This window comes from Hoplias malabaricus, chromosome 4, assembly GCF_029633855.1.
Source record: "Hoplias malabaricus isolate fHopMal1 chromosome 4, fHopMal1.hap1, whole genome shotgun sequence".
NCBI lineage: Eukaryota > Metazoa > Chordata > Actinopteri > Characiformes > Erythrinidae > Hoplias > Hoplias malabaricus.
Window position 1 is genome coordinate 29,061,032 of NC_089803.1, and position 14,798 is coordinate 29,075,829.

A 14,798-nucleotide genomic window follows, 5' to 3' on the forward strand; every position below is an offset into this window, starting at 1 on the left:
TGGTGATCAGAGTTTTGAAATTGATCATCTGCAGCTGGATCTCATAGATATACAGTTTCCCATTGGTAATGAAGAGTGTAAATTTGTAGAATGCACCGAACCATTCTGGGCCAATTAATCAAAGGTCTAGAATATCAGGTTTATTTCCAGCTTCTGCTTAAACTTGCCCAAACATAAGCTTGAGCGTTTATAGATGAAAAGTAATGGAAATGAACACAAGATTTCAATCACATACATAACCACAACTAAAAACCATTTCCCATGCCTCTGCATACATCAGTTGTTATATATTGGTGCTGTCTGGGAGGTTTTATGTGAGCTCCAGTATTTCCCGCTTGTTTTTCGAGGGTTTCTTGAGGGCTGTGTCTGAATGTGTGAGGTTGAGCGGGCTAAAAAGGAAGTGTGGACTGAAGAGCAAGTTCAAGCTTTTCTAGGAAGCAGTGTGTTAGCAAACTCCCTCCCTGCCTTTAGAAACTGAACTGTGCTGAAAAGCAGAGGGAGATGTGAGTATGTTATTCATTCATTCGTTCATTGTCTGTAACCTCTTGTCCAGTTCAGGGTCACGGTGGGCCCAGAACCTACCCGGAATCACTGAGTGCAGAGAGTATATTAGTCCAAAACAAAAAAACTAGCAGTGTCTATCAGCAAAAGAAATTACATACTCTCGCTGTCCAATTAAAACGTATATCTTCCAAAATAGTAATTTTATAGGTGAAGGGGAAAAAACTTCTTAACTTTCAATGGAAGTGAAGTAATTTTGGAGCATTTGGGCCTATTTAAGGACCACTAGGTCAGATTTGGTGCTATTGCTTCCCCAACTCCTGTGCCCCCTACCGTTGCAAATAGCAATTCACTTTTACCCTGTCCTGAAATCGATGGGGGTTTAGTTGTTTCCTATCCACCACCAAAAGATACACAGTGCAGTGTCTGCAGTGCTGAACCCAGAGTAGCAATAACAGAAGCTTTATTCTCCTTATTACAGCTCAGTGAAGTGCCACATGATTTTGAACCTGAATACAATAAAATGCAATAGTCAGCTTATTATTTTTAGCCCACTGCGTTATGCTTCAAGGGCTGGGCTGGTCATTGATTACACCCCTTAAATCTTAACTTTGTTCAACAAAATTATATATTGAAATATTATTTCCAGGAAATAATATCTCCTAATGCCTTAAAAATGTAAGGAATTAACTCATTCAGTAGGCACAGATGTTTGAATGTGCAAATAGCTCTTGGTTCCATCCATGCCTCCACCGCTCGGCTTGAAAGCTCAACTGAGCAAGTTAAGGAGATTGGCTCCTCAGGTCTATGACGAAAGAAACCCAGGCTGTCTGAATCTGCACATTAGAGACTGTCATTGGAACACTGCAGTTTCAAAGCAGAAATGATCAGCCATTTTATTGATAAATATCTAGCCTATATTAAAAAACACCACACTGTTAACAAGGTAAAACATGATTTTCACTGGAGGGGGCTTTATTAGGATCAAGTAACAGTGTTTAAATACAACTGGAGTCCACTTACCTTCTAAACAGTTTGACCAAGATCCAGTTTTTCTGAGTAAAAATATTCTGATTTAGATTAGAACAAAACACAACAGTGGCCTGTTTTACCATCCATAGCTTGGACAGTATCGGACTAAACTGCAGTGCAAACAATGACTACAGGAAAACAATTGAAACGTATCCTGGGTCTGGAAAACTTGTCAGAGGAGAAGTGAATATAACTGTTAAAAAAGTATATTGGTTTCTTCACATCCTACGATTTGACAGTTCTCATGGAAGCAAAGGTCCATCAGAAATGAGGCTACATGTGAGGAAATGTACCTTATAGCTACCTCTGATAGGCACAGTTTGTAATGTGTTTGTAAAGCTCTCCTAGTCTGACTAAATCTGATTAACCCTGGTTATTGTATCAGACGAACAGAGAGTACCCCGCCTCGTCTTCAAGCTCGTGGATAATAAAGGAGCGAGTGATTTGTAGTGTATTTGTAAAGCGCAGTCAGGGTCACTCCGATGATCAAATTATATCCACCACCTAGAAATCCAGCTACATCAACATGAGGAGGTTTTTTTCCGAGGCTAAAGTTGGCTTTAGTTGTCTCAGCAAAGTGAGTTTACAGGAGGAACGATGTAGCCTCGCCTAGCTGACTTTCAAAAGGAGAGGGAAGAGCGCGGAGAAAATCTGTGCAAACAGAGGCGTAATGTGTCTGGGGTTTTATCTTTAAAAGGCTCTTTCTGAGCGCTTTTGGAGCGGGATTCTTGTTGGGCGTGTGAGCGCGCGCGTGTCTCTGCTGCCTCTTTAACGGCGGCAGTCTGGGAGCGCGAGCGCGGGAGATGTGAGGGGCGCTTGTGACAGCCTTTCAGAGCTGATTTTTTAAAAAACGCTCCCGTCTACAGCGTGCGCCGCATATGTGTGTGTGTTATTTTAGCGGATGTGTTTCTTCTGAGCGTCGCTCGACACAAAACGGAACTCGGAGGAAAATGCGGCTCTCCGCGTGCCGAGCTCGCGCTGCCTTGTCGCCTCGAATTTGGCGCTTTTCAGAAGAAGTGGATTCTAGCAGCTCGGAGCCTCACCTGGAAAACCTTCTCCTGTCACAATCTCTCTCTCTCTCTCTCTCTCTCTCTCTCGCTGTGTACCTCTCAACTAACTCTCTCTCTCTCTCTCTCTCTCTCTCTCTCTCTCCCTCTCTCTCTCTCGCTCTGTACCTCTCAACTAACTCTCTCTCTCTCCCTCTCTCTCTCTCTCTCTCTCTCTCTCTCTCTCTCTCTCTCTCTCTCGCTGTGTACCTCTCAACTAACTCTCTCTCTCTCTCAACTCTCTTGCTCTCTCCTAGAAATCACAGCCTTGTTTATTCTCTTTGATTTGTCGCAGATGTATGCAGCGGTGTTGACACGAGATTCTCATGTCATTTTACATTGAACATCCCCTCCACACCCGGCTCTAGCCCCCCACCCCCACCCCCCAATCTTCATTGTGATTTTTCAGTTTATTCCTTGGATCCATGGGGGGGTAAAAACAAGTAGTAGAGCGGCTTTTATCGTTGCGCGTGCCACTTTAATGATGACGCGCGCGCACGCGGCGGCGAAGGCATCACCGGTGGACGATAATCAGAGCTGGCCATTACAGCGATGTTCCGGTTGTCATACACGCCACCCTCCATTCGGCCCCTTGTCCTCCACCAGAGCCTCCGCCTCCTGCGCGTGTTCCTGATCAAACCAGCAAAGTGGAGCTTTAGTCTGCCACTCCAACCAGCGCGCGGCTACAGCGGCGGAGTTAATTAGAGCTCCGGCTAAACACGACCAGTCCACTCTGCTTTAGATAGCGCTGCTGAAGACGGGCCTTTAAAGGACTGCAGTTCAGAGAGACGTGGGGAAGGAGTCCTTCTGTATAGGTCTATTTATAGCAAACTGTTGGCCTTCATTTGCTTCAGTAGTCCATAAACAATACACGGTCAAGTGCTGCCTCAGACACGCTGAAGCCCTAAACCGCAAACTTCAAAGGGAGTTCATTTAATTTCTCTAGATTTCTACATCCTTCAATCCTCGAGTAGAAACAAAGCCATAGTGTTTTGATCTGAAGTGATGCGCCATGGAGAACCTGAGGATGCTATATCTACAACCGCTGACTCTCACTGCTAAACTGAGCCTACATCATTGGTGTTCATAGAAAAAAAACCTTTGTCTGCAAAATAGTAACCTTCTAAAATAAAAACTTCTTAAAGTGTGATGTTTTAAGATTTTATTTCAAATAATTAAGGAGTATTTCTATTAGCTTTCTATTCTATTGTTTTTCAATGATAACAAAACAACTCTCCCGTGTGTCCTGACAACACATCTGTCCTGCACAGCCTGCTCTTCTTTTTAACACCTTTAAATGATTAGGTGATTTAAAATGTATTTTTAACACTCACTAATTTTTGGCCACTCTCCAGCCCCAGTGCTGCCTAATTCCATTTATTTCCATGTGTCAAGTGCCTGGGAATGCCAGACTGAATGGGACTGGACTTGTGGAATAAGGAATAGAACACGATAGATTATACATTTACACTAATAAGGTTGAGAGTTGTGTGTAGGATTGGTTGTAAGTTCACAGCACCCTCGACAACCACCTCTCTCTCTCTCTCTCCCTCTCTCTCGTTCTTCCTTTCTATTTCTCTCTCTCTCTCTCTCTCTCTCTCTCGTTCTTCCTTTCTCTCTCTCTCTCATTCTTCCTTTCTCTCTCTCTCTCTCTCTCTCTTATATGAGTGGGCCTAGACAACCCAAACTCTGATTATTAGCTAGATCCACTACAGTCAACCAGAAGGCCCCACTTTTTAAAGTGTGAATTGGTGTCATAATTATCTGACGATGCTGCCACACACTTTCACAAGAGTAATTAACTGCACTAAACTGATTGGTGTGTCTTCCTCTTGCATCCCTTTCATTGAAACCTTTGAGAGTGTACTTTGTTGGTGAAGGGAAGTGTTTGTCTAAATGGTTTGTATGATGACCGTCTCCGTAATGAGATCCCATGGGGCCGGCAGTCTGGAGCCGTTACTGAGTAATTACAGTCTCTATGAGATGTTAAACCATCTCCCGTGTCTTTTTGTTGGACCATTATTGCATGCAACAAGTATAGCAAGCCTTTTCAATCTCGTCCATGGCAGGGATGGATGTAACTTTCATAGTGGTGGCTGGAGATTTGTTTTGGATTGTAAATAGCCTCACATATGGTAATTCTGCTGCACACCAAAGAGATTTTGAAAGACAAGGCTGCTTATTGAAATTGATAGATGTTGTGTTTTTCATGTTGAGAGTTGTCGCTGTGTGCTGAGGGAGAGTCCGGGGTGTGTTTGTATCGCTGTTTGCATTACTCATGTTATTGAATATATTCATGACAAGTGCAAGAGGCTTCACTGAAACAATGGGCTGTTTACTATATCTGTTTCTCTGATGACATGGTAGTCTGCCAGAAAATTCAGCTAAGGGTGGTACTCAAAATCTCCTCTGTGTGCGTGTGTGTGTCTGTGTGTTCCTCAGGCACAGACGTCACTGTGTGGGCAGACAGAGGACAGTGCGGAATCAGAAAAGCAGGAGGACACAATGCCCGCTGATGCCAACCTTGCTTCCAGCCTCAGTGACATCACTGACTTCAGTGGCAGTGACCTGCAGTCCCTCAAGAGCGACACCTTGTCTTTGCTCAGCGAAACAGCCATCTCAGGCAAGGTGAGTTGGGGAAAGATGGCCAGACACACTCACTATAATCCAGTCTCCTCTAATAAAAACATTCTGACCTGCATCATGAAGCAGGGGAAAGATTTCATCATTGAAGTTAGTACATGTGATACAACTCAATAGTACAAAAAATAAATTGTAAATAAGATCTGTCACGTAAAGATTAAAAATACACCCCCTAATATTAAATGAACATTAGGTTTTTACCTTAAAATTACAGCTTCAGTAACACTGTGATGCTTCACATTATGGAGGTTGGCAGTAAGCAACCTTCTTAGATAAATGTCTTAGGAGAAAGGATAATTAATGTTTATAGGAGTTTGTCTTTTTGAATCAGGGTAAAGGAAATAATGTTCAAGGCCAAGGATACTAAACTGGAGCAGACTGTTACAGCACAGTACGTACACAATAGTACAGAGCACACTGCATGAGAAGAGGAATAAGAACGGTGTCAAACTTTGCTCTTTATACAAATTCTACTAACAACAAAAGGTCAAAAGGTCTAGAGTTTGCTGCTGCTACCTCTCAATATTAAAGCATCTAAAAGCCTTAAAAGGCCTTCTTCAATCTACAAACAATAATTAAGAGAGAGAACCAAACTATTTAATATGTCAAAGTGAACAAATTCTTACATTGTTAAGAGGCCTCAAAGTGAACAACACAAGAAAAATGGACGAAAAAACTGCTCACATTCATACAGAAAGACTGCTAAAGGGAACAGCAACATTTCCAGCATGTAAACACAGATGTGTCAAAGACTACTCAGAAAAGAGAAAGGTTCCAGGAGCTTCGAAAAGTGTTTAGAACAGAATTTAAAGGATTGGTATGACCGAAGGCCACAAGGGCTCAGGCTATATCTTTGGAAATCGGTATGCATTAAATATGCATAGTGGTCTGGAAGCAAGCCTTTTGTACATAAAATGTCAATATTAACCTGAAGTAATGTAGTGGAGTATCGTGACTGCCCCCATATGCCTCGAAACTGTGTTTCAGCCTTTAATGGGTCCGTGAACCTAGACATGGAGCTATTGCAACTTTTTAGAGGTCAAAAAGTGCAATGATTTTGGCTGTTTTATCTGACATGATACCTACTGTGTTTCACTAACTACAGAGAGGCTGTGGGTGAATGGCTCCAGAGCAAACAAAATCTGACAAAAATAAAATGAGCTTTTTTAAAATTGCTGGTTTAGAAGCGCATTAATAGGAAAGACACACAGCGTGTGGTGATCTTCATAGGTCACAGACTTTAAGCTGTTATGGATTGCAAAGGATTGCGTGGTAAACATGACTATTTCAATTTTTACATTTACTTATGTTCCATACTTATGTAAGGTCTACATGCCTGACCTTCTTAAATTAATTAAGTAAATACATAAATCAGTGCAAGTTGAAAATCTATACTTTAATCAACAAGCTAGATTTTTTAAAAATTCATGTCAAATGAGCTGGAGTACAGAGCCTGTCCAGTTACATACAGATTCCTCTGTACGTTCCACATAAGACACTGTGATAACTGCTATCAGATTCTACCATAGCCATATCAGTGACCATTTCCCCTCTGATGATACTCTGAATAAGCGGCTACATTGTATTGTGAAGACCTCACAACCAGTGTTCTGCAGAAAGACAATAAGTCGAGTTCTGTAGTAGTAATCTAAACTGAGAAGAGAGAGATTTTTCCCTTTATCCTGTGATTTCATGCTCATCAGAGCCTGACTCCTGCACAGCTCCCAGCAGAGACAAGTCTGAGTGTTTTCTTGCCTGGATCAGTGGCCTAAACCCGGGATCGAGGCGAGCGGCTGTTATCAGGCGGAGCTCTGACATTCAGACGGGCCTGGCAGGGCTGGCTAAGCCATTATCCTTTAACTACTACACTTGTGTTTCACTAGGCCCCCATCAGATCCCGTAATTTCAGCGAAATAACATGTTATCATACAGGAAACGGGCACCTCTTAAACGACGAGGCAGCGAGGCACTATCAGCCGTCTCTCTGAACAAGCGCGGAGAAACGTTTTCTCGTAATTCCACTGACCTTGCGTGGCGGTGTCACTTTGACAATGTGAGGGCATGCCGTATAGAACAGGCCATCTCTCTCCCACACGCTCTGGCTTTGTGTAAATGGGTTTTTCATTTCTCAAATACTCATCTGATAGAGCGAGTGGGTGGCATGTCAGATCACACAAATATGGTCCTGTATTTGAGATAAGGGCAGATTTACAATGGGTGTTTGTGTGTGTGTGTGTGTGTGTGTCTGCTTCTGCTGTTATCTCCAGCTCTCTCTCTCTCTCTCTCTTTCTCTCTCTCTCTCTCTCTCTCTCTCTCTTTAATTTCTCTGTGGTGCAGTTCTTGAAAGACTCATTTGAATATCCTCATCATAACAGCCCTGTGGTGGAACCTCAATTAATATGTTAATGTTGGTGTTCAGGCTTTTTAATTAGTATAAGATGAAATGTATTGCAGTTTTGCAGGGGTTATTACCATTTTCTGTTATTTTGTGTCTGCATGTTTATTTTGTTAACCTTAATGCTGCCTTCCCTTTTTTTTCTTCACTTTTTAAAAAGAAAACCCTGCTTTAAATGTTTTAATGAACAATTGCAGCACAGCTGGTGCCACCAGCTAAAAGAACATGAGTCAAATAACCCCAGATTGCATGTAAATCAGTATCTGAGGTGAACACACACACACACACACACACACCTAACATATTCTGACTGCCTCATTCCATTGCTTCTTCTTCTCTCTGTTACATGTACCTTCCCTTTTCCCTCCCCCATCTTTTTCATCGAGGGTTTTTCCATATCAGTAGACTGTTGAGGAACATTTAGTTTTCAGACAGAATTATTGAATCATAACTGCAGGGCCAACATTAGATTTTAAAAGAGTAATTAAAGTTAAATACGGCCCTGATGAGCTACTCCTTCAGGATATGTTGTGATATTAAATTATTTATGACTAGAGGGTCTCTCTACCGTATGTAAATCATTTAGAAATGTAAATGGGCTACTAAGTCTCATAGATTATGTATAAAAAACGCTATTCCCATGTTTAGCTCTGGCTTTTTAATCATAGCATTAGATTTTTTCATCAATGCCTGAAGTAACAATCAAATGCTGAAAACGCTGAAACACCGTACAAGATAAGAGGCCATATCGAATTCCTAACATGATCAAAGGCCCTGTTGTTTGCTTGTATCTGAAAGATATGCAGACTGTCACTGAGCATTAACAGAGGAATGATAGGAACATGGGGTCCACACCACATTAGTCCTTTACTGACTTTATCAGTTTACTAATGGACAGAAATGGAAGGATTTATATCAGAAAGCCGTGGAATATTTCTTCACACCTTTCATCTACCACTTCATACAGGACCGACTGTAGTTACAAAAGGGTTACTAGAAGCTGTGAAGAGATTAGATCAATTTAAAAACACAGGACAAACAATCTAAAGCATTGTCAGTTTTGTACAAATCTGGATTCTGATATTTTACTTGCTACTAAACTAATTGAATAGGTTCCACAGTGTGAAAGGATTAAAATGACAGAAAGGTGATGCAGTGTTTTCAGTTTGCTGCCAGTATGTCATTCATAGTGTTATGTAACCCAATTCAGAAGCTGGATAGCGCTTTTAAAACGATTAGGGACGCGTATGTCATTTGAATGCTTGCCAGCTTGTGAAACGCAAAGCCTTTCTTGGCTGCCGTTACTGGCAGGTTTAGAATTGAGTTTGTCACTAAGTTTTTGTCGAACACTTCTGTGACTGTGCTTTCAGTAAGCACTTACTGTGTATGCAGCTTTTTGAATAGCTTTTTTTTTCTTCCTGTAAATCGTTTCAAAATTTGTAAACACATGTAGAATACAATAAAACACCTCCCCCTCCCTTATTTCATTTTGTCAGATATATAAAAATGTCTTAGAAAATGCAATGTTCTCCAAACACTGATTTATTCATAAAAACGACTATTGTAGTTTCAAATGCAGAGGAGACTCTCCTCGCCGTCTGAAGCTGCAGGGCTCTCTCTAGCTGTCAGAATATGAAGGGCTTTCATTTTGGTTGACAGAAAGAGGAAAAGAGAATGAGAAGAAGGATGATTTTGTGTGTGTGTGTGTGTGTGTGTGTGTGTGTGTGTGTGTGTGTTGTTTTTGTGTAGCGGGAGGGCAGAGGAGGTGATGTGGCTTTAAGGGGGAGGCTGGAGGGGCTTTGTTATGCTAAAACATGGTCACTTTGTTGAGGGGAAAACAGACGTTTCTTCAGGACAGTGTTCACTGAACTGCTCTGCTTCTCTGGCTTGTGATGTGAAGTAAGGTTTGATATGAATAAGAAGAATAAGGGCTGTAGGAAATTCCTTTTTAACCATTGTCTGTAAATTCCATAATCAGAAATCTCATGCATAAGTCAAATGCAAAACAACAGTTTTATTTTTTCCCTTCTGTTAGCGGCTTTGAAAAAAAAAATTATATTGTATGATGATAAAGGTGTTGTTAATGTATTTGTGTAGTAAGTAAGTGATGCTGAGTTTGTAAAAGATGATGTGTGATCATCTTTTTACACATACACATACAGTTGTAACATTGAAAACACACTACACACAATGCGTGCACACACACACACTAGTGAGCACTAATACACCCAGAGCTGTGAGAAGACATACTAGTTGAGCTGATCAGTTGGAGGAGTTGGGGGTTAGATACCTTGGTCAAGTAGATCGTGCTGTTGCTTCACTCCCCTCACCAACAATTTTCTGGTCAGTCGAAGGGATCCATGCAGATCTGTGCAGTTCACATTTTGCTTTGATAAACTAGGGCGGCACGGAGGCGCAGCAGGTAGAGTCGCAGTCACACAGCTCCAGGAACCTGGAGGTTATGGGTTCGAATCCTGCTTCAGGTGACTGTCTGTGAGGAGATTGGTGCGTTCTCCCTGTGTCTCTGTGTCTCCCCCGGGTGCTCGGGTTTCCTCTCACAGTCCAAAAAACACACGTTGGTAGGTGGATTGGCGACTCAAAAATGTCCGTAGGTGTGAATGTGAGTGAATGTGTGAGTGTGTGTTGCCCTGTGAAGGACTGGTGCCCCCACCAGGGTGTATTCCCACCTTGCGCCCAATGATTCCAGGTAGGCTCTGGACCCACCGTGACTCTGAACAGGATAAGCGCTTACAGATAATGAATGAATGAATGTGTTAAACTGTATTGTATTAACAGCATCTAAAAGAAGTGGTGGGCTGGCCTCGTGTGTCTCAGACAAACACTCATTTCCACCATATTTTAGACCATCTTTCACTATCATTTGCTCATCTAAGAAGAGCTCAGGCCCAGGGAACTTGACACATGGCTATCATTAAAGAGTTTCAGGTTGGGATTTTTTGATGCAGCGATTGTGTTAAGAGACAATGGTTTTGAGAAACCTAAGCCTGTGTGGCTGTAGTCATCACAGTAGCATGATTGTTTCTCATGCAGTGCTGTGTGATGCCTTGACGGTGCACATATTCAACCTTGGTTTCTGTCTTCGATCTACACTTACTGAGATTTTTTGAAATTCCCTGAATCCCAAGTGGTGAGTGGTGAGTCACAACCCTTCTTTGCTTTCAAAGACTAAGCCTTTGGTCCATGCTATTTTTATTGCCATTATTTTCACCTGCTTATTTTGGAATGTTTAACAACAATGGGATATTCTCATTCATTTTTTTTAGTGTGTTGCATGTATTGTATTCTACCTTTGTTCATATTTAAGTCAGTCAGTAAGAGAATTGGAAATATTTCCTTTGATGTTTGGTTAGTTATATAAACTTTTAAGGGAAATAACAAACATGAATTTCCTGAATCTGCTTTTTAATGCAATTTTACAGATAAATCTAACTTCTCCATAAGCACACTAAATTTCATATACAAATGTTTCTATTATACGGCATACCTTAGTGTGTATACATATCTTTGTTTAGGAAGGAACTGATGAAGATACTAGGAGTGTTGCTACATCTTCTGTCATGGTAGGAGGTCTATTCTTCTGTGGTTTATTTTAATAATTACAGGATAATAAAGAATGTTTGCTTTTATTGTTTTATGTATTTTCATGTTCTGTGTTCATGTTTTGGTTTATGTGGCTAGGAAGGACCTGAGGATGACACGAGGAGTGTTACAGCATCATCTGTCATGGTAAAATAATCTCTCTGCCATCATTACACACATGTCAAAAAGAAGAGATGGATTAATTTCTTTATTAAATGGATATTTATGTTTATCTGTGAGCACACTTCAGTTCATAGCAGTCCATTTATGTTAATTTACCTCATTTCAGCTGGCTCATAGAAACGATTGCCATTCCGTTTAAGCGGAGGTGGATGTGAAACCCTTTAAAAGCATTTTTGTCTTGTGAGCTGTATCAACACCTCTGTCTCAGCACGAGGTGAGGCAGCCTCTGAACCCCCAGCAGGCGGCCAGCTGAAGGACAGCCCCCTCGGCGAATGCTCGCGTTTTTTAATTAACGTGGAGGTGACACCTCTCCCCTGTACATCTCTCACCTGCACTGTAAACAGGTCTGTGAACTCCACCGTCATGGCCGTGACCCTGCATGCCACTGCTCACAGCAAAAGCTCATTAATACAGAGCCAGCAAGAGACAGCACAAACACTGCCAGCCATTTTGCACTCGATGAGTCAAACTTATGGCCACAATACGAGAACTTGCACATGGAGCATATGAAGGTTTATAACTGTCCTCTGAAGTCGTTTGCAGGATTTATGTTCATTATTTTCATCAGTTTCATTCCTGACAAAATCAAATGAAATAAACCTCCTGTTCTGACAACTTCTACATACATGAACCAAAAATCTTGCTGACAGTGTTTCTGCTTATGTGCACACAGAACATCAGTGTTTTGCGACACTGAAAATATCTCTATGAACCATGCAGCAGAAGAGAACTGCACACCAGTGATTTATGAATCCAAGACTATGCCCATGAATTTTGAAGCTATGTCATAAAGCACATCATAAACCAGCCACTGGGAGCTTTACTTTGAAAGCAGGAGTCACAAGAGAACAGAGCCATAAAACACCAAAGACATTAATTTCAGAATAAACGCGGGGAGTTTGTCTCTTGTAAACTTTTATTTAAACTTTGCTGTAAACTTTATTGGCAGGCTACCAACTGCCCTGCCAATTATGGCTTTTTTCTCTTGTTAATTTTATGTCTGGGTGATAAATTCACAGCAGGGCCTGTTCCCTGACCTCCGCCTCACCCATTTCCCTCAAAGAGGGCTAACCTCTCAGTGTACACTTTGTAAAAACGAATTTAATGATAATGTTAGAGAGAGAAGGTTTATGACAAGGATTAGGCCTCATTCATGGAGCAAGTATAGCAGCTTTTGTTAAAACACTTATGTAAGATCAAACGTTCAGGCTTTCTAATTAGTCAAAGCATGGTTTGGAGGGCTTTTTCCTTGTAGACAGATTTCATTAGTAATATGCTCAACCACTACAAATTACTACTTAAAAGCAGCAACAGTTATGTTGTTCATTATACAAGTAGTCAGTATAGCAGGAAGTAAAATTACAATACTTGAGGCATATTCGCAATGCACAATAAACATCACAATATTTTTTCTTCAAAATTCATCAATGCTGCACTCAGTATAATTAATATGCTTTCTTTTAAATGGAACATAATTCAGGGTTATTTAAGCATAGACACTGTGTATGACATGCTCAGAAATGGTAATGCAATGTTACATTATTGTGACATTATTGTCATATTATGAAATAAACTATATGTATTTCACTCCTGGGCAGAACAGTGGCACTGCAGGTAGTGTCGCAGTTACACAGCTCTAGGAGTCCTGGTCTCAATCTCTGCCAAACTCTGGAAGGTTTTTGGTGTGTTCTCCCCTGGTTTGCATGGGTATCCTCCCACAGTCTAAAAATACATGCCAGTAGGTGGACTGACTGTGTGAAATTGCCCACTGGTGTGAGTGTGTGAGGGACTGTGTGAGTGTGCAATGTCCTGTGATGAACTGGTGCCCTATCCAGGGAGTGTTCCTGCCTTGCGTCTAATGATTCTCAGTAGGCTCCAGACCCACCATGAACATGAACAGGATGAAGCGCTTACAGAAAACGATTGAATGATTGAATGAATATTTCATCCCTAGACTAGTTGTGGAACCAGAATCCTGGACTGACATGACGACGGATACAAAGATTTTAAAATTCTTGTACATGCAGTGAAATACTGGAATGGTGCCCTCAAGACCGACCGAGCCTAATTATAAATATGACAAGTTTAGACTTATGTCTCTGACATTTGAACTGTTTAAGAGGGAAAAAACCTTTTCATTTTAGTGTATACTGATGTAAAAAGATATCACTTCAACTGATTTTGCACCATTTCTTTTTGTTAATTCATCCTGAGATATACATGCAATGTCTAGATGTCAAACTCTAGATTGTAGTGAATGTAATCAGAGTTGTGTTTGTAAAACAGCTGCAATCTTATTGCCTGCTGGTTTATTATGATGCCCTGAGTTACTTTTTATTTTATACAATTCATTCTTAAATATAGCTCTACAAATATAAATATTTTAAGCTGCGTTGGAATAGGCAGTTTTTAATGACTAGGTCTGTTTCAGTCGCTGTGATTCTGTGCCACGTCATCCTCTCCAAGTGAATTGTATTCGTGTTAGGTCCCCAGTGTCCAGGCAGAGGGCACAAAACTTGCTGATGTGATATCTCCTCTCCCAGTGAGGGAGCCTCTGACTTCTGTCTCATTCTCTGTACATGCCAGCATAAAAAAAAGTTAGCCGTTTACTCCAGGCATTTCTGCATTACCATGTAGCACTAGTGCCCTGTCTGAAGCAGCACCTTCTGCAGGGTGGTGCTCGGATATAAGCACCAGCAGAGCTAACAAACAACTGCCCATGTTCACAGAAAAGGCCTGACTCACCTCTCCCCCACTGGGAGCCTTCCAGGGAGAGTTAGACTTACAATACTTGAGGCATATTCGCAATGCACAATAAACATCACAATATGTTAGAAAATATATCACATTTCTAAACTTGGAAAAGTGAATTTGGTACATACATATAGAGGAAAAACTATAAGATACTGTGGTTTAGTTATTTTTGCATGAACTGGACCAAAAAAAGGCCTTAAGGTTCTTAAATTTAGGTTACATTAGATAAAATAGCTAGCTACAAGGCACATGTGGTAGAACATATAAACAACAACTATAGATAAAATTAGGCCTCTCATTTGTTTTACTTAAATTGCAGAGTTATTTGCTTATTTAGCCTATTATTGCATTTTCATATAACATTATTTATTAGTCTCTGAGATGACAGGTAGCAGGATGAAATACAATTGGCCCTTGTTATCTGCAAAAGATCAGTTCCAGAATCTGCCAGAAGACGTAAAATTGTGAGGATGCTCAAGTCCTTTATATGAATGGTCAGTATTGAAGTATATGAAATATTTGCATATAACCTACACACGTCCTCCTGTATACGTGAAAATATCTTAAGATTACTTATTATGCAAATAGTTATACCATAATATTTAAGCAGTAATGACAAGAAAAAGGTTTGTTGATGATGTTAT

The 14,798-nt window shown here is 40.9% G+C and overlaps 1 protein-coding gene across 1 annotated transcript in view; it reads left to right on the plus strand.

The window, feature by feature from the left end:
- Positions 1-14,798, plus strand: part of LOC136695005 (myb-like protein X) — a 50,475-nt gene that overhangs the window by 11,772 nt on the left and 23,905 nt on the right. The window contains exons 6-8 of the mRNA XM_066668819.1: positions 5,022-5,207; positions 11,151-11,198; positions 11,317-11,364. Coding sequence (XP_066524916.1) covers positions 5,022-5,207; positions 11,151-11,198; positions 11,317-11,364 — 282 coding nt within the window. The remainder of the gene's footprint in view (positions 1-5,021; positions 5,208-11,150; positions 11,199-11,316; positions 11,365-14,798) is intronic.